Genomic DNA, 23,336 nt, shown 5'->3' on the forward strand with positions numbered 1-23,336 from the left:
ATATAAAGTCAAGCTCGCCCAAGGAAGTTTTTGAGAGTCTAGTGCAAGAAATAGAGAGGCAAGGAGGAAATTTGACCATCAAGTTCTTCTTTTCTTCTCTTGGTTTTTGCTATTTGGGATGAAATTGAATCTATTTGTGATGAACACTAGTATGAGTAGCTAAAACCTATTGTTCTAGGGTCATGGGTGAAACATGAATGTTGTTGTTTGAAGTTTAATTTGACAAAGTTGGTTTATCATCTTGGGTTGTTTATTTAATTCTGCTTTTAATTATTTTGCTGAGTAGCTAACAGTGAAATACTATCTACGAATCTTTAGTTGAACTCGAAAGTGGGAAATTTAGATTGCATATAGAACTAAATAGAGCAAGTTCTTGAACCCGGGCCTCGGGGAACGGATTAGCAATTGTGATAGACATATACCCAATTGCCTTGCTTGGTTGAAATACATGAATTGTAAATGCATTCTTGTTAATCTTAATTCCATAGACATATAGGCATTGAATTAACTTGAATAGGCGAGTAAGGACTCGACAGATTCTTATGAGTAACATTAACCCTGTCAATCAACAATCCAGGTAAATCGATTAGTCATTTTAAGCTAAGAACATAACACGATTGTTAATTAGCCTGTGACCCTGGAATATCCTCTCCTACTGTTTGTTACTCGGACTTGTTGTTTGTTTGGTTAATTGCTCTAGTTAGATTATTGCTTGGTAATTAGGTAGTAAAACAATTACATCTCTATTTTGTGGAAAAAAAATCTCTTGAATAGACAAATTAATTGAGTTTGAATTAGTCAACAGTTAATCATAACTCTTCGTGGGAACGATACTCTACTCACTACTCTATTACTTGACGATCACGTGCACTTGCGTGAGTGTTTTTGGTCGCAACAAGTTTTTGACGCCGTTGCCAGGGACTTAGAAATTAGCTACTTGACTGAGTTGAGTTTTTATTATTTATTTATTCAAGTTTTAATTTTCAGTTCACTTTGTTTGTGCCAATACAGGTTTTCTTTTCTTGAATGCGAAGAAGTAGAAGCGCAAACAATCTCCTTCCTCTTGATCCCGAAATTGAACAAATACTTCACAGATTGAGGAGGGAGGTGGACGCTAGAACTAGAATTGAAAGAGAGTTGGTCATCGTAGTTCAACCACAGCCAATTGAGATAGCAGGTAATGAGGAACGCGCGATGATCGAAGCCGCAAGGCCAGTGTGGATAATATGACTCAGGCTATTGTGAAGCCTGATATCACTGGGCACTTTGAGCTAAAACAATACAAGGTGCAGCTGATCCAGTCCACAGGGCTATTTGTGGGCTTACTTCATGAAGACCCGCAGAAACTCTGGCAGTAGTTGGTTAGCAGCTTTGCTAAGCAAGGCATGATAAGGAATGTCGAACGGACTGAGAGTGTTCCTTGCGCGGGTTGAATACCGTTTGAACCATGAGGGTTCAGTAGCATTGGGACCTCGTCAGGTTGAGACGTTTTGTTCATGTTAAGCAGCAAGTTGGAGTTGTTGGCCGTTTTGACGAAGGAAATGGACAACCCCAGTTTCTTTCGTAAGTCTGTGCTTCAGTTGAATATGATGATATGCCGATGAGTCGGGTGGTCAGGGAAAGGCCATGTTTGCCAGGTCGTGCAGCCATATTGCAAAGAATGTGAGTCATGGACTATAAACAAAGGGCATGATCGTGAAGAGATCTTGCCGAACCTTTTGTATATCAAGTAAATCAGAAAATTGGCCTTGGCCTCCAAACTCTTATGTGTCTTTTACTTCATTATCTTTCCAGCCTTGTGTATTGCGCATTTGCCATTCCTTGAGCATGAAATGGTGCTTAATTTGGGTTAGGACTGAAGCTAGCAGCAGCATAAAGGCTGTCTAGTTGTCCGCACGTAGCTTACTGGAGTTAAGCCCGTGACAAATTGGTATCAGAGCTTTCTGAGTTTGGCAAGCATGTAATGAAGTCCATTGTGATGCTATCCCATGGAAAACACGGTCCCACGGCCCGCCAAGACAATTATGGTGGATGTCTACTCTTCTTCTATGATCTTCATCTCAAATGCTTAATGACATATTCAATGACATATTTTGTATGTTCAATGACATATTTCATGACATATTTTCTTCACTTTTTATGCCTATATAAAGGCCTTGTAATAGATAGGAAAATACATACAATTGAAGAAGAAAATCTCTTCCTTTCTCTCTATCTCTATTTCTTGTTCATGTTTTACTAAATTGTCTTTATTTCTTGTGCATGTTTTACTAAATTACTTTTATTTCATAACACGTTATCAGCACGAGGCTCTACCATCTCAAGAAGATCTTTGAGAAAATTAAGGTATAATTTTTCTCAAATTTGTATTTTTTAAATTATGTCTGATATTATGAAAAGAAAGTTCATTGCCCTTGAAATTTCGGGCAAGAACTATATGACATGGGTATTGGATGTTGAAATCCATTTAGATGCAATGGGTCTTGGAGACGCCATTAAAGATAAAGATAAAGATAAAGCATCTACCCAAGACTGTGCTAAGGCCTTGATTTTCTTGCACCGTCACCTTGATGAAGGGTTGAAAATTGAATATCTCACAGTAAAAGATCCACTTGTTTTGTGGAATGGTTTAAAGGAAAGATATGACAACTTAAAGTTGGTCACTCTTCCACAAGCACGATATAATTGAGCTCATCTTAGGCTCCAAGACTTTAAGTCTGTTTCTGAATATAATTCTGCTATGTTTAGAATTATTTCTAAATTGAAACTCTGTGGAGATAATATCAGTGACTATGATATGCTTGAAAAAACGTTTACAACGTTTCATGCCTCCAATATGGTCTTGCAACAGCAGTACCGAGAGAAAGGCTTCACAAAGTACTCTCAGTTGATTTCTCTTCTACTTGTGGCTGAACGAAACAATGAATTGCTTATGAGAAATCACGAAAATCAACCCATTGGGTCTACACCATTACCTAAAGAGGATGAGGTGTATTCCCATTTTGCTAATCGTGGAAAAGGTTGTGGTCATATTCGTGGTCGTGGTCGTGGCCTTATCCAAGGAAGAAATTTTCTGGTGTTAATAATCCTCCACCGAAAAATAACTTCCAAATATGGAAAGGGAAAGATGAGAAGCGAAACGCAGAGGGTTCAGAAACAAAATGCTATCGTTCCGGTGGAAAAGTGCATTGGGCAAAAATTTGTCGCATACCAAAACATTTGGTTGAGCTTTATCAAGCATCTCTGAAGAATAAAGGCCCTGAAGCCAATCTTGTCTATGACAATGAATTTGACATCACTCACTTGGATGTGGCAGATTTTTTTGAGCACCCTGATGAAAAAATAAATCACTTGATCTGTGATGGATCTGTGGTTAGAGATGATTGAGCAATTTAATTTTTACGCTTTCCTACTCGTAGTATGTAATGAATAAACATCTCGTAATTTTTATTGCACTTTATAATTCTTCTTATGTAGTTCTTAAGAATATTTTTATTTCCGAAATTTTATAAATTTCACAAACAATGAGTAATATCCTATTAATTAGTATTCTAGTCTCAGTGATTTTTTAACAATTTTAACTTTCCTTTACGTTGCTTTAATTCTATTTAAGAAAAGGTTACAAGCACCCTGGAACAACTTTTGTTACTTCACTCTCAATTATTTTTATGAGTATGTTCTTTTCTTACACGGATCAATTATTTTTCATACAATGTGTAGGAAAATGCAAATAATTTATACATGTAAATAAATTTGTTGTAGTTATTTAGTCATATGTATACTTGTATTATTTTTTGCGTAATTATTTGTATAATAATTAAAATTTGCCAGAAAATGCATTAAATGCTGATATTGAATTATTGGTTTAACTTTATTTCTTTTCCATTTTTCTCTAAAAATACTAATATTTATTCATATACTTCTTTTATATGTCAAACTACGAGAAGCAAATATGGATATCTTTCAAAGCAAACTTGGATCAAAGTTCAATTGTAAAAATATGTGCTTAATTGATTCATGTACGACACATACAATATTCAAAGAGAAGAAATATTTCTCTCATTTAAATATGTGTAAGACAGATATTACTACAATTTTTAGTAGTAGTAATCTAATTGAAGGCTGTGGAAGAGCTACTATAACTCTGCCTATGGGAACAATAATTATCATAGAGAATGCAATGTTCTTATCCAAGTCCAAGAGGAACTTGTTGAGTTTTAAACATATCCGCAGAAATGGATTTCATATTGAGACAATAGATGAGAATAATATGGAATATCTCATCGTTACCAAGAATGTCTCTAGCCAGAAAAGAATTATTGAGAAGTTCCCATCTTTATCTTGTGGCCTGTATTGGACAAAAATTAGTGCAACTGAGGCACATTCTACCTTAAACCAAAAGGTTACTACTTCCAATGCTTTTGTACTTTGGCATGATCGATTGAGCCATCCTGGATCAATTATGATGAGACGAATCATAGAAAACTCAAATGGGCATCCATCAAAGAATTTGAAAATTCTTTTAAATAATGAATTTTCTTGCACTTCTTGTTATCAAGACAAGTTAATTAAAAGACCATCACCAACAAAGGTTGGGATTGAGTCCCCTGCGTTTTTAGAACGTATATAAGGGGACATTTGTGGACCTATTCACCCACCTAATGGGTCGTTTAGATATTTTATGGTCTTAATAGATTTATCTTCTAGATGGTCTCATGTATGCCTATTGTCATCTCGCAACCTCGCATTTGCAAAATTAATGGCACAAATAATCCGATTACGGGCACAATTTCCCGAAAATCCAATTAAGTCCATTAGACTTGATAATGCTGATGAGTTTTCATACCAAGCATTTAATGATTATTGCTTATCAATTGGAATAAAAGTGGAACATCTTGTAGATCATGTTCACACTCAAAATGGCTTTGCAGAGTCTTTAATTAAACGTCTGCAATTGATAGCAAGACCGTTACTCATAAAAATGAAGTTGCCCACTTTTGTTTGGGGTCACGCCATTTTGTATGCAGTAATGCTAATTCGTCTCAGACCGACAAATTATCACAAATATTCCCCGTTGCAATTAGTTTTGGGTCATGAACCTAATATATCTCATCTAAGAATTTTTGGATGCGCTGTATATGTGCCTGTAGCACCCTCATATCGCACCAAGATGGGTCCCCAAAGAAGGTTAGGAATATATGTTGGGTTTGAATCGCCCTCCATTATTCGCTACCTTGAAACATTAACGGGAGATTTGTTCACTGCTCGTTTTGCAGATTGTCGATTCGATGGGGCATTTTTCCTAAAATTAGGGGGAGAAATTAGTGAAACCAAACGTGAAATTTTGTGGAAAAATACATCATTGTCTCATCTTGATCCACGTGCCTCTATTTGTGACACAGAGGTGCAAAAGATTATCCATTTGCAGAAAATAGCAAATCAAATGCCAGATGCATTTACGGATCTGAAAAGGATAACAAAATCACATATCCCTGCAGAAAATGTTCTAATCCGTATAGATGTCCCTATTGGACAATCTTCTAGTGTCATAGCTAATGAGTCAAAAGCATGCCTAAAACGTGGCTGACCATTAGGTTCTAAGGATCGAAATCCTAGAAAAAGGAAAACAAATGATCAAGATGACACTACGAAAGAGTCTCATAAAGAAATTCATGATTTAACCAATCCTGAGATTCATGAGGAAATCAATGAGCCTGAGACTCAAGAAAATAAGGAACTATCAATAAATCCAATCGATATTGAGACAAATTTGAATCGAATGGAAATAGTGGTGGATTACATCTTTGCATATAATGTTGCATCTAGCATTATGCAAGAAAGTGAGGATCTTGAACCTCAATCTGTTGGAGAATATCGACAAAGACTTGATTGGCCAAAATGGCAAGAAGCAATCCAATTAGAGTTAAGTTCACTTGCAAAACGTGAAGTTTTTGGACCTGTAGTCCAAACACCTAATGGTGTTAATCCTGTTGGATATAAATGAGTCTTTGTACGCAAAAGGAATGAGAAAAATGAGGTACAAAGATATAAGGCACGCCTTGTTGCACAAGGATTTTCACAAAGGCCTGGTGTCGATTATGAAAAGACATATTCTCCTGTTATGGATGCTATAACATTCCGTTATCTCATTAGTTTTGCTGTCCATGAAAAGCTTGACATGCATTTAATGGATGTAGTTACATCCTACCTTTACGACTCACTTGATAATGAGATATACATGAAAATTCTCGAGGGATTTAAAATGCCTACGCACAGAATTCAAAGTCCCGGGAAATATTTTCAATCAAATTGCAAAGATCTTTGTATGGTCTAAAGCAATCAAGAAGAATGTGGTATAACCGTCTTAGTGAGTATTTATTAAAGGAGGGTTATATAAATGATGCCATTTGTCCATGTGTTTTTATAAAGAAAACAACATCGGAATTTGTTGTACTTGCCGTATATGTCGATGACATAAACCTTATTGGAACTCATACAGAACTTCAAAAGGCAATTGATTATTTAAAGAAGGAATTCGAGATGAAAGATCTCGGAAAGACAAAATTATGTCTCGGTTTGCAAATTGAACATTTGACAAATGGGATTTTTGTTCATCAATCTGCCTACATTAAAAAAGTATTGAAACGGTTTTACATGGATGGAGCACATCCATTAATTGCTCCGATGATTGTTCGATCACTTGATGTGAATAAGGACCCATTTCGACCTCAAGAAAAGAATGAAGAGCTTCTTGGTCCTGAAGTACCATATCTTAGTGCAATTGGTACACTAATGTATCTTGCTAACACTACAAGGCCTGACATAACTTTTTCGGTTAATGTCTTAGCAAGATATAGCTCTACTCCTACAAGGAGACACTGGAATGGGATCAAACACATATTGCGATATGGGCTTATTTTATGGCAATGATTGCAATCCCGATCTTGTTGGTTATGCCGATGTTGGGTATTTATCTGACCCGCATAAGGCTCGATCTCAAACAGGTTATGTGTTTACATGTGGCGGCACTGCCATATCTTAGCGATCGACTAAGCAATCAATCGTGACTACTTCTTCTAATCATGCTGAGATAATTGCTATTCCTGAAGCAAGTCGAGAATGTATTTGGTTGAGGTCTATAATACATCTTATTCGAGACAAATGTGGTTTGAAGTGTGAAAAACTACCCACAATTTTGTATGAAGACAATGCAGCATGCATAGCCCAATTGAAGGGAGGATTCATAAAAGGAGATAGGACAAAGCACATTTCACCAAAGTTATTTTTTACACATGATCTTCAAAAGAATGGTGATATAAATGTGCAACAGATTCGTTCAAGTGATAATATGACTGATTTGTTCACCAAATCTCTACCAACATCAACCTTCAAGAAACTGGTGTATAAAATTGGGATGCGAAGGCTCAAGGATGTGAGTTGATGCTCTCATCAGGGAGAGTTAATACGCGTTGTACTCTTTTTCCCTTACAAGATTTTGTCCCACTGGGTTTTTTCCTTGCAAGGTTTTTAACGAGGCAACCAAAAGGTGTATTTCTAAACATATGTGTACTCTTTTTCCTTCACTAGGTTTTTTTCCCATAGGGTTTTTTAAATGCATTATCATACTGCATTTTACTTCAATTTGGGCCCACCAAATTAGTCTTCGGCAAGACTGACATAAATAATTTGTTTTTTAGTGTAAAACGTATTATAATACTATGTTTTACTGAACGTAGTATTATACTGCATTTTACACTAATTTTTGGGCCCACCAATAAGTGTTCTGCGGATAACTGACATAACAATAATTCAAAATTTCACATACATAAAACGTGGTATTATACTGCATTTTATATAAAAAAATTCAACACCCCAAGCTAGGACTTGCCTTATTTAAAGGAATTAGAATTGTATGAAAATCCATTCAAAACTTTCATTCAAACTTCCGTTCATACTTCTCTTCTTCTTATCAAGCATTTTTTTATAATGTCTGAAGAGCCAAAAATAAGGGTTTCATTACATTGGGGGAGGGGGGAGGTTGTAATGGAGAATAACTCTGTGAAGTATAGCTCACCTCCACAATATCATGTTAAATTGCCTCTTACAATGGAGTACGATAAATTGGTATCGTTGTTACGTAAAAATGAGTGTGAGGAAACGTTCGGTGAACCTTAAAGTAACCGGTAGATTTCCGTATTCTGTGACTCCGTAGAGGTTTGCTTATTATTCTAAGTTTAACATCGAAGATGATGAAACTCTTAGAGATTTTTTGCGGATTCCGGATGAATACATGGAATTTATTGTAATAAAATTATTGGAAATGTATAGTTGAAGACGTTCCCAATAATGATAGTGTGCATAGTAGGGATACCCCCCAGTCATCGGGTGGTTATTCTGGAGCAGTTTTTGCCGGACAGATTCCTGATGAAAGAGTTTGCCTTGATTTAAACTTGTCACCACCGGCGAATGAGCAGCCACAAAATAATTTTTCGACTTTATATAATCCACAAGACGACTGATAAACTTTAATTTTTCTACGCTTTAACGATGTTTATTTTATGTTTGAATTGGATTTGTATTAACACTCATATTTTTCATAGGTGTGAGCACATGATTTTTGCCCTATATGAATTACTCCCATAGATTCAAGAAAATAAATTTTCCCATTATTTGCAATTTCGTGGATTTTTGTAGCATTTCTCGTTAATTGCTTGCATTCGTCTGCGCATGTTTAATTTTGTTTAATTCATTAAAATACAAAAAATGCATTGCATTTGCATGTAGGACTTAATTTTACATTTTAGATTAATTAGTAAATTAATTTGTTTGACAAAAATAGGAAAATCACAAAAAATAATTTGTTTTCGCATTATTTAATTTTTAGCTTTGAATTTTTGGTAGTTTTCTTTTAATTTGGTATTTAATTAGTTGTGGCAATCATCATTTAGAGATAATTAATTTAAGGTGGTAGGATAGTTTGGTTTAAGAATTAATTCGTATTTTTATTTTTAAATGGGAAAGAAAGGAAATAATTTTGACATTGAAAAATTGAAAGAAAAGGAAAAGGAAATGAAAAGCCTGATCTTTGGGCCATTTTAATTTGATTTTGCCCAAGCCCAAATCAATTTCACCCATTACTTGGCTAAACCCAACCAAACCAGCCCAAAATTACTCGCCCCAACCCGCCTGCTGACCCGACCCATCCCAATTATAACACAAAAATACCCAGAGCCCTAATCTCTCGAGCTCAAACGATGCGTACACTGTACTTCTTCTCCAAACAACCGAATCCACTCCCAAAAATTGCCAAAATTCAGGCCAGTGAGCCCCAATCTCACAACTAAGTGTTCCCTCCTTCTCTCCTCTCGCCATTTCTAACCGTTTCTGACAGGTTCCCTCTTCCTCACATGCCCTCTTGGATTATCTTCGGATTTTTGTCCTCCAGATGGAAATGAGGAAAAATGGGGAGCGTTAGATTGGATTCAAGTCAATCTACTCCCTCTATTTGTCCCTTTTTCCATCAGAAATGGGTAAAAATCAGATTGGGATGGGGATTTTTTGTTTTAGAGGTTTCTTCGGGAGAAAGGGAGAAGGTTCGAGAAGTATATATAAGGTGAGACTCTTTTCTTGTAGAGGGGGGTTCTGAAAACAGAGAAACAGAAGAATTTTTTTCTGGAGTTTTGTTTTGGGCTTCCTTCTTTCTTTCTTTCTTTTTTAAAAAAAAATCAAAAAACAAAAAAGTGTTCTTGTTACTTGTTTCTTTCAACTCTGAATCTGGGTTCAAAAATGGAAGTGATCTGAATTATTGTTGCAAACTCGCCGGAGTTGAGGTTGCTCTGTTCGTGGTTCCGTTTCATTGTTCGCGTTTTCAGTTCGGCCTTTGTTGTTGTTTCTCTCGTTAGAATTTTGGAGCAAAACTTTGTATTCTTCTGTTATTAGTGAAAGAATTTCTGATTTCAGGTTCATTTCTCCTCCCTTCGCTTAATCTGATTAGTTATGGGCTAAATTAATATGTGCTATTGGGTTTGCTGATTTCCTCTTAATTAGTTATCCAAATTTGGCTGTTGGTTTCTGCCTTGTTTTCTTTTGTTAATTTCTGCGAGTATTAAAGTAAACTTTAAATCTGTTTAGACTCATGACTGCTATAACACCATAGGGTGGATCTATGTTCCATCTTATTGACTAGTAAATTTGAGTCAAATGGCATATAGTAATGTCTGAGATGAGGTTCGCTGCATTCATTTGTTTGAATTCTTCTTTTGGCAGCATGGATAGCTAATCAATCATATTGTTTCGTGTTCGATTTCACTAGAATGCCAAGTTATTCTTCATGTATGTCTGTACCAAATGCATTTCTTCTCGTTTCAAGCCTACCAGTTTGTTTAGTTTCAATTAGCCCCATTTGAGCAGTAAATCGAACTGATACATGCAGTATTTTGGGCATTTGTCTGGTTGTTGGCCCTGCTGAAAATCTGCCCTGTTTCGCACTGTGCGAGCAGCGTATCTACATAGTTTTCTGAGTGCAAATTCTGATTGTTGGCTCTCGTTGGTTTGATTTGTTGGTTAGTCTCATTGGATCTGATTTCTTGCGCTCGTTTAACCTTTCAAAGATGTGAAAGTTTGGTTCAGTCCATTCTCCTCATGATATAGGTCTGGTTACTGAGATGAATTTGCCCAGGACCTATTTGCATTTTCAGAGACTATGCATTTGTTTTGATGTGTTCATTATAGGATGAGTTATGTCTTAATCGTCTCTATTCTGATTAATTATCATAGGGTGTGAGTTCTGGAATTAAAGGATCTTCACTTTCTATCCCTTTACACCAATTCAAAGACTATGCATTTGTTTTTGCATAAATACATGTAATTCTCCATTGCGTAGCAGGAACTGAATAAGCTATCGTCTCTTCTTCTCCTTTTGATTTTTCTCACTTCTCTTTTTGATACTTTGAGAAGCAGCATTCTTATTGGAATTGGACTTTTTTTTTTCTTATTGCTAAAACAATGGTTGCATTGATGTGAATATAAAGATCTTAGGAGATTAAAGGTTGCGAGTTAGTTGGACATTGAGATTAAATATGACAAATCTACATGGGAAATGGATCTGTATGTGTGTTTCATCTTATCTGTTGACATGATATAAAGAAAGCAACCTTGTTCTGTATTTAATCATCTGGCATGCTCAATATTTCTGCTTTAGTCACAATGGAGTGTACTGGTAAGATCAAATTGGTATTTGCTTGGCGTGTTGGTTAGAGTGGTGCATTGTCTCGTTGGTTAATAAGCACCAGAATTATTTTTGCTTATGGGCTTAAAAACAGAACTAGCAGTAGTAAAAGATTGAGGCTAATATGTACCTACAGGTTTTTTCATACAATTGTCGAATCTAGGATTACAACAATTCCTTTTACATCGTAGTTTGTTTGGCCCTGTTTAAAATACGATTGTGATTATGTACACGTTCGTGACATAATTACAATTCTAAAACCAATTCGGAGTATGCGTTTGTGCAACTTCGATCAATTTTTTCTTAATAATATTTGATTTAATAGGTCGATAATTAATTTAGGATTATAGGTCGAGGTGCGCCATTCACAAGTTTAATCCTACATGGCCCTCGTATTAATTTCATAACTTAGATATAAAAATGACCAAATGTTCGTAGTTTGCTTTAGGCACGTTTAATATATCATTGCGATTGTGGACACGTCCACGTGACATGATTGCGATTTCTAAAAACAAAACCGAAGTATGCGTTCGCGCAACTTCGGCCAAACTTTCTTAATAATAATAGAGCATTATTAATTGTGGACACGTTCACGCGTGACTTGTTTCAAAATAATTTTTTTAATTAAAAAACGGTAAACGGTAAATGCACATAGGTTTTAAAATGAGTAATTAGACAATTTAATAAGCCAAGTATGATCAAAGCGACCGTGCTAGAACCACGGAACTCGGGAATGCCTAACACCTTTTCCCGGGTTAACAGAATTCCTTACCCGGATTTCTGTGTTCGCAGACCATAAATAAGAGTCAATTTCCTCGATTCGGAATTTTAAACCGGTGACTTGGGACACCATAAAATTATCCCAAGTGGCGACTCTATATTTAATAAATAAATAATCTCATTTCGATTGTGACTTAAATTGGAAAAAACTCCCTTATACATCCCTTCCGGGGGTGTAGGTAAAAAGGAGGTGTAACAATAGGGGGTATCGTCCGAATATGAATTTTACAAGTTATGACCCTGCTCCTAGTTGGAATATGCGTAGTTCTGGCATGTTGGACCATGGTGGTCCATCGGGGAGTCATCACCAACAAGAAACTGTCTATCATGGAACGTCAACACAATACGACTTGTAAATAAAGTGATATAGCTATATGTAAATTATTTATCTAGTTGAGTAGCTTATTATTTTATTCTTTTTGTGCAATGAAAACGAGCAACTTAATGTTCCTGACCTCAAACAGCTGCCCATAGATGACGTACTGACTCGTGATTTGGCAGATGCGCAAAGTCAGGAAGATGATAGTGATTATGACAACAATACCGATGAGTCTGGAGATGACACACCCTTCCCTGATGAGGGTGATGAGGAGGAGGAAGTGGATGTCGAACCTGAGCTGACGAGGGAGCATGCTCCTCCTCCTCCCATTAGACCAAGAGTGTACGAGTCCCACGTGCCGTTTCATGAGCGGAATATTCCCTACCTTGATAATTTGCCAAGTATGTCGGACGTGGATGCCCTCACAAGGGATGATGAAGAATTTCGGTGAGCAATGTGGGATTAGTCTAGACCAGCGGTGCTGGCAAAGGGAATGTATTTCCCCGATAAAGCTCGCCTAATCAGGACTGTAAAAATCTACAGCATAAGAGAGTGCTGTGAGATGACGGTAAGAGAGTCAAGTGCGGAGGCATACAAGGCTGTATGTCGTAGAGACTTTATGGGTTATCACTGGATGTTGCGTGCCAACAAGAAGAAATCAGGGTTGTGGAAAGTGTTTTCATCTCTGCCCAGGTACATGGCCGCACTGCAACACTTTAACCACGAGACTGTTGTTGAATGGAGGCGTGAGCGGAGTCCGGACAAACCCGAATATATTTTCAACTATGTGTTATGGTCATTTAAACCAACAATTGATGGCTTTGTGCATTGTCGTCCTGTAATTTCCATAGACGGTACTCATGTCTATGGAAAGTATGATATTAAGCTTTTGAGTGCAGTTGCAGTAGATGCTAACGGACAATATTTTCACTAGCTTTTGCCATTTGTGCCAACGAAAGCAAAGAGACGTGGACGCTTTTTTTGAACCACTTGAAGCACCACATTGTCAAATAGAGTTAAAGTATTTGTCTAATATCTGATCGACATGGTGATATTTTAAGTTTTGTACGGCATTTTCCTGAATGGCAGGAACCCTATGCATACCACCGTTACTGTGAGGCACCTGAAAGCCAATTTCCAAAAGAAATATCCTGGCAAGGCCTTGCATGATTTAATGTGGATGGCTGCAACTGAGCACCATCAGTGCAAATTCATGAGGCGCATGGAAGCAATCTGGCAGTTAGATCCATGAGCCTATACTTGGCTGATGGGACATGAGCTTCACATGTGGACATTGCATGCTGATGGTGGAAGACGATGGAGAGCCCTGACTACAAATGTGTCGGAGTCATTCAACGGCTTGTTGAAGTCTGCCCGTGGATTGCTTGTCACTGCCATGGTCCGCATGACATTCAAACAGATTGCGGAGAGGTTTGTTGAAAGGCATGAAGCTGCATCGGCATTGATGGACAGGGGTGTTCAATTTATGCCAACACCGATGAGAAGATTTGAAAGGTACAGGAGGCGAGCACATTGGCATTTATTTTTACAGTACGATCACGACCGGGGTATTTTTGAAGTTAAGACCGCTATCCGCGAACACCGGGGGAATAATCTACAGACGATGAATGAAGCCAGCAAGTTGTGTTCATGTGGGAAATGGACCATCTACCACATGTCGTGCGCACATGCCTTGAAGTGATTTCAACAAGTTGGTTTAGGGGCAACCAACTATATTGATAGACAATACAATGTTGCTGCATACGTAGACACGTATAGTAGGCAGTTGCAGCCATTGAGTGCTGAGCATTATTGGCCGCCGAAACCTTTTAAAATTGTGTGTAACAAGGACTATTTGCACAAGCTGCAAGTGCAAAAGAGAACGCGTATACGGAATCAAATAGATGTTGGTGACACCGTTTATGCGCGTAAATGTGGCATATGCTCGCAAACAGGACACGACCGTCGTAAATGTCCTTCAGGTAGTATGCGTGGCGGTTGTAATCCAGCTCCTAGTGCAAGTTCGTCGAATGTACCCAACTATCAAGGATACACCTAGTCTTTTGTTTTCGTATTGTTTTTTGTAATACGTGTCTGTACTTGTGTATGTTGCAATATCTATCAAATAAAATTATGTTCCACAATCTTGTTACATCTTATTTTTTAACATAACCTTTTGAATTGGGATGTTGATATGATTGTTCAAATATTCAATTTATTGGTGTTAGTAGAGAAGACCAATCTAAAAATAAAATAAAAACCTATAAAATCAAGACATCCTTTATTATCCTTCTTAAAATTTAATATGTAAAGCGTGGTATAATGCTATGTTTTGTGAGTTATCTTGTCGTTATGAAAAAGCTGAACTGACTACGAAAAAGCTGTTTCATTTCAGAAAAATTTAATATGTAAAGCGTGGTATAATACTACGTTTTATGTATTGTCTTGTCGTTCTAAAAAAGCTGAACCGACTGCGAAAAACTGTTTCGTTTCAGAAAAATTTAATATGTAAAGCGTGGTATAATACTACGTTTTGTGTGTTGTCTTGTCGTTCTGAAAAAAGCTGAACCGACTGCGAAAAAGCTGTTTCGTTTCAGAAAAACTTAATATGTAAAGCGTGGTATAATACTACATTTCGTGTGAAATCTTACCTATAAATAACGGGCGCATTCTAGTTATTTTTTGTGCTTAACAATAACCAATAGCAAATATTTCCATAAAACCAAGGTTTATCTTTACGCTTTAACAAATGTCTCAACAGCCCCTTTATGTCCCAAGGTGCGAGTGCGGCAAAAAATGCATGATGCACGATTATTGGGAAGAAGCTGGACGCCGCTACTGGGCATGTATGAACAAGTTTTATAGGCAGCCCGACGAACCTACATGCAATTTTGAGGTATAGATTGATGAACCCTGTGAGCAGGAATACTACAAAGACAAGTTGTATTTTCTTCATAATTTTTGTACGAGGTACCAGGAAAGAGAGCGCCAATCCAAGCAAGAAGTTGAGTAGTTGGAGGCGAAATTCAAGGGGGGAGGGGGGGAGAAGAAAAAAAAAGCTGGAAGACCAACTCATGTGGTTGGAGCAGGGAATACTAGGCGGTCGTGACTAAACAATGACATGTATGTGTTGAGCGTAGTAGTGTATCTTTATGTTTCCATTGCCATGTGTTTTCGTTAGTTGTACTGAATTTATGTTTTGTTAGGTTTGCTATGTTTGTGTTTGTGTTGTACTGTTAAAATAAAATTGTTGTTCAAATTCTGTTAAAATAAAATTGTTGTTAAAATAGAATTGTCTCCATTATTTACATAATGTAGTAGTTACACAAAATATAAACAAAAATAAATCAATGAGTCCCGCAGCCTGTGTGCTTCAATGCAGCCGCTGGCCTGAGTCGCATCCCCTGTCGCCCGGGTACACTATCAGGATCATCATCATCAAGTCGCCTCTTTATGTGAGGATGCGCAGCAGCCTCGACAGTATAGCTGGCAAGATCGGTAGAAGGGGCCGTCGGGCCGTCAGCAACCTACAAAACAATTACTAAGCTTATCATATGAAAATGTATATTAGTAATGTACGTGTTAAGTCAAAAATATTTTCTCACCATGGTCTCGTCGGCCTCCTGAGTATAAGCATCAGTGGTGTCCTCATCAACGCATACAGTGGCCTCCGTGATGGGCTGGGACGAAGCCTTAATAAGAAAATAAAAATTAATTTATGGCAAATCATTAAGGAAAAGAAAACAAATTGAAATTTTACAATAATACAAACATACATGCACCTGTGGTAGATCCGCATCAACTGCCGGGGATGAGGCATAACTCAACCTGCGCCCGCCATCCACGTCTCGGGTCGGCCGATCCTCAGCTGCGTTAGATGGGCCTAAAAAGAACTGGTCTACATCTCCGTCGAATGTACCCGTGATCAACAATGGATATGACGGGGTGACCTGCGATGCTGGCAGAGACAACTGAAGGTTGTACGACGACATGCTGCTGGAAGGCTCGTCTAGCTCAGGGAAATAAATCGACTGATCATCTCCAAGATCCTCATCAGGTGCCTCAACAGGTGGGTCGACAGGTGCCTCCATATCCTTAATTATTATGTGTGTCAATTTCAATATTTTTCAAAATTTTGTTAGTTTAATAATTTAAATAATTAATTTTTAATTAGATAGAGTAATTATCTATGGGTTCCAGGCTCGATATTTGAGGCCCAGTAGCACCAAGTTATCCTAAATTATTATGTGTTTCAATTTCAATATTTTTAAAATTTTGTTAGTTTAATAAATTAAATAATTAATTATTTAATTGGACAGAGTAATTATCTATGAGTTCCTGACTCGATATTTGAGGCTCAGTATAACCAAGCTATCCTTAATTTTTTTGTGTGTCAATTTCAATATTTTTAGAATTTTGTAGTTTATAAATTAAATAATTAATTTTTAATTGGAAAGGGTATACAACCATGAGTTCCACGCTCGATATCTGAGGCCCAATAGCACCAAGCTATCCTTAATTATTATGTGTGTCAATTTCAATATTTTTAGAATTTTGTTAGTTTATAAATAAAATAATTAATTTTTAATTGGACAGGGTATACAACTATGAGTTCCACGCTCGATATTTAACTTGACAACATATATTAATTTGTTAGTTCTGTAAGTTTATTTTATAAATTAAATAATTAATTTTGTAAAGTGTAATTTGATAGAGTTTGTAGTTAGTACATACTTAAACTACAGAGACTCGACGCTAAAAGGCTCTATATTTTACTACGCTAAAAAGTTCTATATTTTACTACACTAAAAGGACACTATTCTTTAAGCAAATAAATAATCTAAACTAAATAAAAATAACAAACATATGAACATAACATTCACGAAATTACATATAAAACAATAAAAGATATTTGTGAACAATTTCATTAACATTAAAAATTATTTCTCAAATTTTAACTATTTTTTTAAAACACTAATAATTTAATCCGGGTAAAAATAACATACAAATTTAATCGCAAACATAACACAAATCAACGTGGAAACACATTCAAATAAACAAATCTGCATATGCTCTACGAGTTTCGACATAAACTAAATCGGAATACCTCAATTTATGTTTTTTGAAATATCGAAAAATTTGAAATTTTGACCCCGAAAGAAGGAATCCAAGGCTTGGGTTGTATGCGTGACCTACGCTCTTCACTTTTTGTGTGACGGGTGGGGCCCAAGAATTTTTTTTAATCGCAAAGGGGGGGGGCAGTAGTAGTAAAAATGGTAGGGGAGGTTTAAAAATGTCGACTAGTTCTGTCGTGGGGAAGAAGGAGGGGTTATATTTTTTTTTATAGGAAAACACAGTATAATACTACGTTTTTCCTTAAACGTAGTACTATACTGCGTTTTTCTATAAAAAAAAATAATTTTTAGTAAAACGTAGTATAATACTGCATTTACTTTAACGACTAACTTTCTGTTAAAGTAAAACGCAGTATTATACTGCGTTTTATGTAGAAATGTAACTTTTTTTTATTTTAACCGTATAAACATATTTTATGTCCAAAAATCCATCATTTCAGTTTTGGACTCCCGTAAATTTGCTAGTACATTTTTTATCCCTATACCAATTTTATTTTAAGAAATATGTTCTTCTAGTCATTTTCAAGGATATTTTATAATTCGGAAAAGGGTTCAAAATGTCCCTAAACTATTGGAAAAGGTTTAAAAATACCCTCCATCTACCTATTGGGCTAAAAATACCACTCCATCCGTCTTTTTGGTTCACTTATGCCCTTTGACCGTTAGGTAAATGCTGATTTAAAAATAATTACTTAAAAAAACTATTTTACAAAATATTTTTATTTTTTAAACTAATGCACCAGTAGTCCACTAATTTAGTAAAGTCTTCTTCTTCTTTTTTCAGTTTTTACAAAAAAAATAATTCAGTTTTTACAAAAAAATATTTTTTTTCCATTTTTTTAAAGCTTTTTTTTTTTTTGTAAAAACAGAAAAATTGTAAAAATAGAAAAAAAATTGACAAAAATATTTTCGTTTTTTTTAAAACTGAAAAACATATTTTCGTTTTTTAAAAATAGTTTTTCTTCAGTTTTTTCAGTTTTATTTTTAAAATTTTAGTTTTTAAAAAACAAAAATATTTTGTTAAAAAACGAAAACATTTTTTTCAGTGTTTACAATTTTTTTTTCAGTTTTTACAAATTTGTTTTTCTAGTTTTACAAAACAAATGCTTTAAAAAACCGAAAAAGATGAAAAAAAATATTTTTCAAAAAACAAAAATATTTCGTTGAAAATATTTTTTTCAGTTTTTTAAAAAACGAAATTATTTTATTAAAAACAATATTTTCTGTTTTTACAAATTTTTTTCAGTTTTAAAAAAATGAAAACAAAATATTTTTTTTGTAAAAACTTAAAAAAGAAAAAGAAGACTTTACTAAATTAGTGGACGACTGTGCATTAGTTTAAAAAAACAAAAATATTTTGTATTTTTTTTTGAAGTAATTATTTTTAATTCAGCATTGACCTAACAGTCAAATGACATAAGTGAGCCAAAAAGGTGGATGGAGGGGTAGTTTTAGCCCAATAGGTGAATGAAAGGTATTTTTAAACCTTTTCCAATAGTTTAGATGCATTTTGAACCCTTTTCCGTTTTTGTCGGGCCAAATAATTAATACTCCTCATATAATTGAAAAATGCCATAATTGGTTAATCATGTAGGGCCAACTTCTCTTGTATTTTGATAGGGAAAACAAGAGAATATTGTCTAATAACATTTTCTTACTGTCACATAAACTATCTTTTTTTCTCAAATAATTGATACGTGTCATACCCTTTTTTTTTGGTAATATGAAATTTGAAAATTGCAATTTGTTATTGTTCATCAAATTTGCAATTTGCAATTTGTTATTCTTTCTTAGGGTAAGATGAACAATACTGCTCTTCCCTTAACTAGATGTATCGAGTTCGAATCCTGGGTATGAAAAATCCTTGGTAAGGAGTGCTTCCTCTCGAATGGGGCCCTACGCGGCGCGAGTCCGGATATAATCGGGCTCCAATGCGAGTACCGAATACCGAATGGGAAACCAAAAAAAAAAACTAAAAATATTACCAACTAACTAATCAGAAGGCATAACTAAAAATATTTACTTGTACTAGTTTTATTTCTCAATAATTATAGATTGGTTTTTACCAAAAATTGGATTGGTCGGACCAAGTCAAACCAAATTATTTCCTTGTCTAGTCCACTGTTTGTTTTAAGGAAACTCAAACGTTGCCGGTCCAATTTTAACAATTGGTTAATGCAGAAACCCCTTTTCTTTACCCTTCTTCCCACATTCCACCCTCAAGATTACGTTTAAAACAAAATTCAACAAACATACCAATATAGATAAACGCTACGATAATTGATAAGTAGATTATACCAATATAGATTTCATAAGAAATTATAGTCTCTATAATGCCTTTTTAGATTAGGAGAATCTGTTTAATCTAAAAAGTCAAAATATTCAAACTTGCCTTTGAACTAAGTGAAATACCTTAACCTTTCATTAATAATATAATTGGTCTCATACTAGTTAGATCTAGTTTGCATCTAAATATTCTGATTTGCACGTGGAACTGCCACGTGTCTCTAGATGGCCAGCTATTAATGAAGAGCATATCTAAATCGTTTCATAAAGTTTAGGGGCAAATCCATTATTTTTAATTCTTTTGATCACGCCCAACTATCCATTATAAAAAGAACTAAGCGGACGTTGCAAATATAATCTGAATATTTAGCTCAGAGTCGAACCCACAAGGAATTAATCTATCAATTACTCTTGTTAGACTCATTAAATTCTACGTAATCAACTTCTCAAACGTTTGAATAACAATTGAGGATATTTTTACTAACTATAACTAACCGCAATTAAATAACTAAAGACTAACTATGATTAAGTTGTAAACAATTAAGAGAAGGATCTAAGGTTGTGATTTCCCCTATTGATGGAATCCCTCCCTGCATGTTTCGTATAGATTTGCCCAATCGTCTCTATCGATCATGAGCACTCTTATTACCGTAAATCTCTCCCGAGTAATCACGACAATTTACTAGACGCACTCTCCCGAGTTACGCTTGGTGGCTTTTTAATACAACTCACTTTAAATCGCACTCAAGGCATCGTTATCCCTAATCCCGTCTTTAAACCCTCGGTTATTGATCCCTCATATACTTTGGGAGTGGTGTTGTTCAACAATTACCTAAACATGCACTCTCTCCTGAGTAATACATACTAAATAGGCACAACTAATTGAGGATCCTATCAATTAACTACAACAAGAACGTAGTTGAACAAATAGAGATTAAACCGAGCAACTATATTAACATAACATGAAGTTCATCGTTCAATAGGTTCCATCAAAACCTTAGACTAAATATTTAGCTACTCATAGCAGAGCAAGATAAAACCACAAAAGTATTCATAATGTGCAAATAAAGATAACAAAGAGAAGATTGAAAAACTCTAATGGTTGATTGCTCTTCTCACACTTGTTCTTGCCTCCAATTCAATCTAAAAACCTTGATAATGTCCCTTTGGGCAAGCTGGACCTCTTATAGGTTAACTGGAATTACACCCGAACTTCCAAGTTTACCCCTGAATTATATTTTTCCGAACTGGACTAGCGCGGTCGCGCTAGTGGGCGCGCTACTGACCGTGCATATGGCCTAGTATTCTGCCTCAAACTCCTGAGCTAGCGTGGTCGCGCTAGTGGGCGCGCTTATCTGGGTCATCATTTCAGCCCTTCTTTCCTTCTTCTTTCAACGTACTCAGCTCCGAGGGGCTTCCCTTGCTTCAATTTAGCTCCAAATACAGTTCTAAGTCCTCATACACGCAACTCGCTCCTGCAAAATATGAAATTCACAATTAGAGCCAATTTATCATTATTTAACTATCCTATAACAATGAAACATAGTCAAGCTGGGACATAAACAGTCGCCAAATTTCGTAAATTTAGCCTATTATCACCTTTCATTTCATTTCCTTTTATCTTTCAAAAAATCACCTCACACAATTACTTTCTGAGTAAAAAATTCTCCTCCATTGCAAAACCAGCTCCTCAAGAGTTGTTATGGAAAACATAATTCTTGAGTTGGGCATATCTACATAACAATTCATATAATAATTTTTAAGTTATTATTCACTATATGAATAATGCTTTCATTATAATTTCAAAACAAACCTCAAATTAAACGACTCTTATTGTTTTATGCCTCGTATACTCATGGGTGATTATCACGCACAAGCTGCCACTTGTCTTTATCTTTATGGTTACTTAAATGTGGCAATAGAGTATTTCCGTGCCTAATAATTCAAAGCATTTTATAATGTCAAAATTATTTTGTGCCAAGACATAGTAGGGAATATCCATTGCATACATGCTAAGGAAGAGCATGGACATCAATCAAATGTGTAACCTTAAAAGGAGAAAATGATAATGTTATTATTTAGGAAGTCAATTAGTAGTATTATTTTAAACTACGATTTTCTTAAAAAGTTTTAAGTATAATTTGACTGTTAAATTGTGTGAAATATAGTACTTTTATGTAATTTTAAAGCAAGAAATTAATGTCTAAATTTCACGCTGAAAATTAGATGTTCTGCCTTTCGTACACCAAATACGATCATTTTCTTTGGACCTGATGGAGCACATGTGATGACCCGATAGATCATCATATGATTTAAAACCAAATTTTGTGTTCTGAGGCCTTTAAAATCTCATTTTATCCCTTCTCGATTTACGTGCACAGTCCGGGAGTGTTTTTAAAAAGCTTTTATGTTGAAAGTTAATGAAAATAATAATTTTTGCCTTTAAAAGTTGATTTAGTTGACTTCGGTCAACGTCTTGAGTAAAAGGACCCAGACTCGTATTTTGATAGTCCCGGTGAGTCCGTATCGAAATATGGGACCTGAGCGTATATCTGGAATCAGATTCGGAGGTCCCTAGCCCGGGTTATGAATTTTTGTTAAAAATTGTAAGTCTGAAAATTTAATGGTTTTTAAGAAATTGTTAATGTTTAATCTCATTGGCATCGACTCCATATTTTGGTTCGGAGCCCATTACAAGTTCAATATAATATTTAAGTCATGTCTGTGAAATTTGGTGAGAAACGGAGTTGGTTTGACGTGATTCGGACGTCCGGTTGAGAAAATAGAAATTTCAAAGTGTTCTTGAGAATTTCATTTGATTTGGTGCTAAATTCGTAGTTCTAGGTGTTATTTTGGCGATTTGATCGCGCGAGCAAGTTCGTATGATGCTTTAAGACTTATGTGCATGTTTGGTTTGGAGCCCCAAGGGCTCGGGTGAGTTTCAGATAGGCTACGGAGTGAAAATAGGAATTTGAACACTGTTGGATTTTGTTGCAGGCCTCAGACCTTGCAAATGCGAGCTCAATCATCACATTTGCGATCTCCTAAGAGTTGCATTTGTGAGTTTCTTATCGCAAATGCGAAGAGAAGCTCAGCCAACCTATATTCGCAAATGCGACCATTCCTTCGCATTTGCAATGGGGACAAGGGGGAGGCAACCTTCGCAATTGCGATCATTTGATCGCATTTGCGACCAGCTTAGTTTGCATTTGCGAACTTTTCTTTGTATTTGCGAAGAAGGCATGCTGTGGGAATCTTCGCAAATGCGATGGATTTCTCGCATTTGCGACATCTGCAACTAGTAAAGCTTGACTTAGACGAGATTTTTGCTCATTTTTCAAAACATTCAATACAAGAAACCCTCTAGGCGATTTTTCAAAGACCACTTCTTTCCCAAATCATAGGTAAATAATTTTTAACTCATTTCTTTCAATCTTTCACTTTATTTTACAAGATTTCAATCTATAATCTAAGATTTTCACGGTGGAATTGGGAATTTTTGGGTAGAAACTAGGGATCTCGGAATTTGAGGATTTAGACCTCAAATTGAGGTCGGATTCCAAAACCAATTATATATCTGGGCTTGGGG

The 23,336-nt window shown here is 35.7% G+C and overlaps 1 protein-coding gene across 1 annotated transcript; it reads left to right on the forward strand.

The window, feature by feature from the left end:
• The first annotated feature begins 2,836 nt into the window (after positions 1–2,836).
• Positions 2,837–3,387, forward strand: LOC138869337 (uncharacterized). Its single transcript, XM_070146949.1, has 2 exons — positions 2,837–3,020; positions 3,122–3,387. Exons 1-2 carry the CDS (start codon positions 2,837–2,839, stop codon positions 3,385–3,387), a joined length of 450 nt encoding a protein of 149 aa, XP_070003050.1.
• The last annotated feature ends 19,949 nt before the right edge of the window (positions 3,388–23,336 follow it).

This window comes from Nicotiana sylvestris, chromosome 5 (genome assembly GCF_000393655.2).
Source record: "Nicotiana sylvestris chromosome 5, ASM39365v2, whole genome shotgun sequence".
Lineage (NCBI taxonomy): Eukaryota > Viridiplantae > Streptophyta > Magnoliopsida > Solanales > Solanaceae > Nicotiana > Nicotiana sylvestris.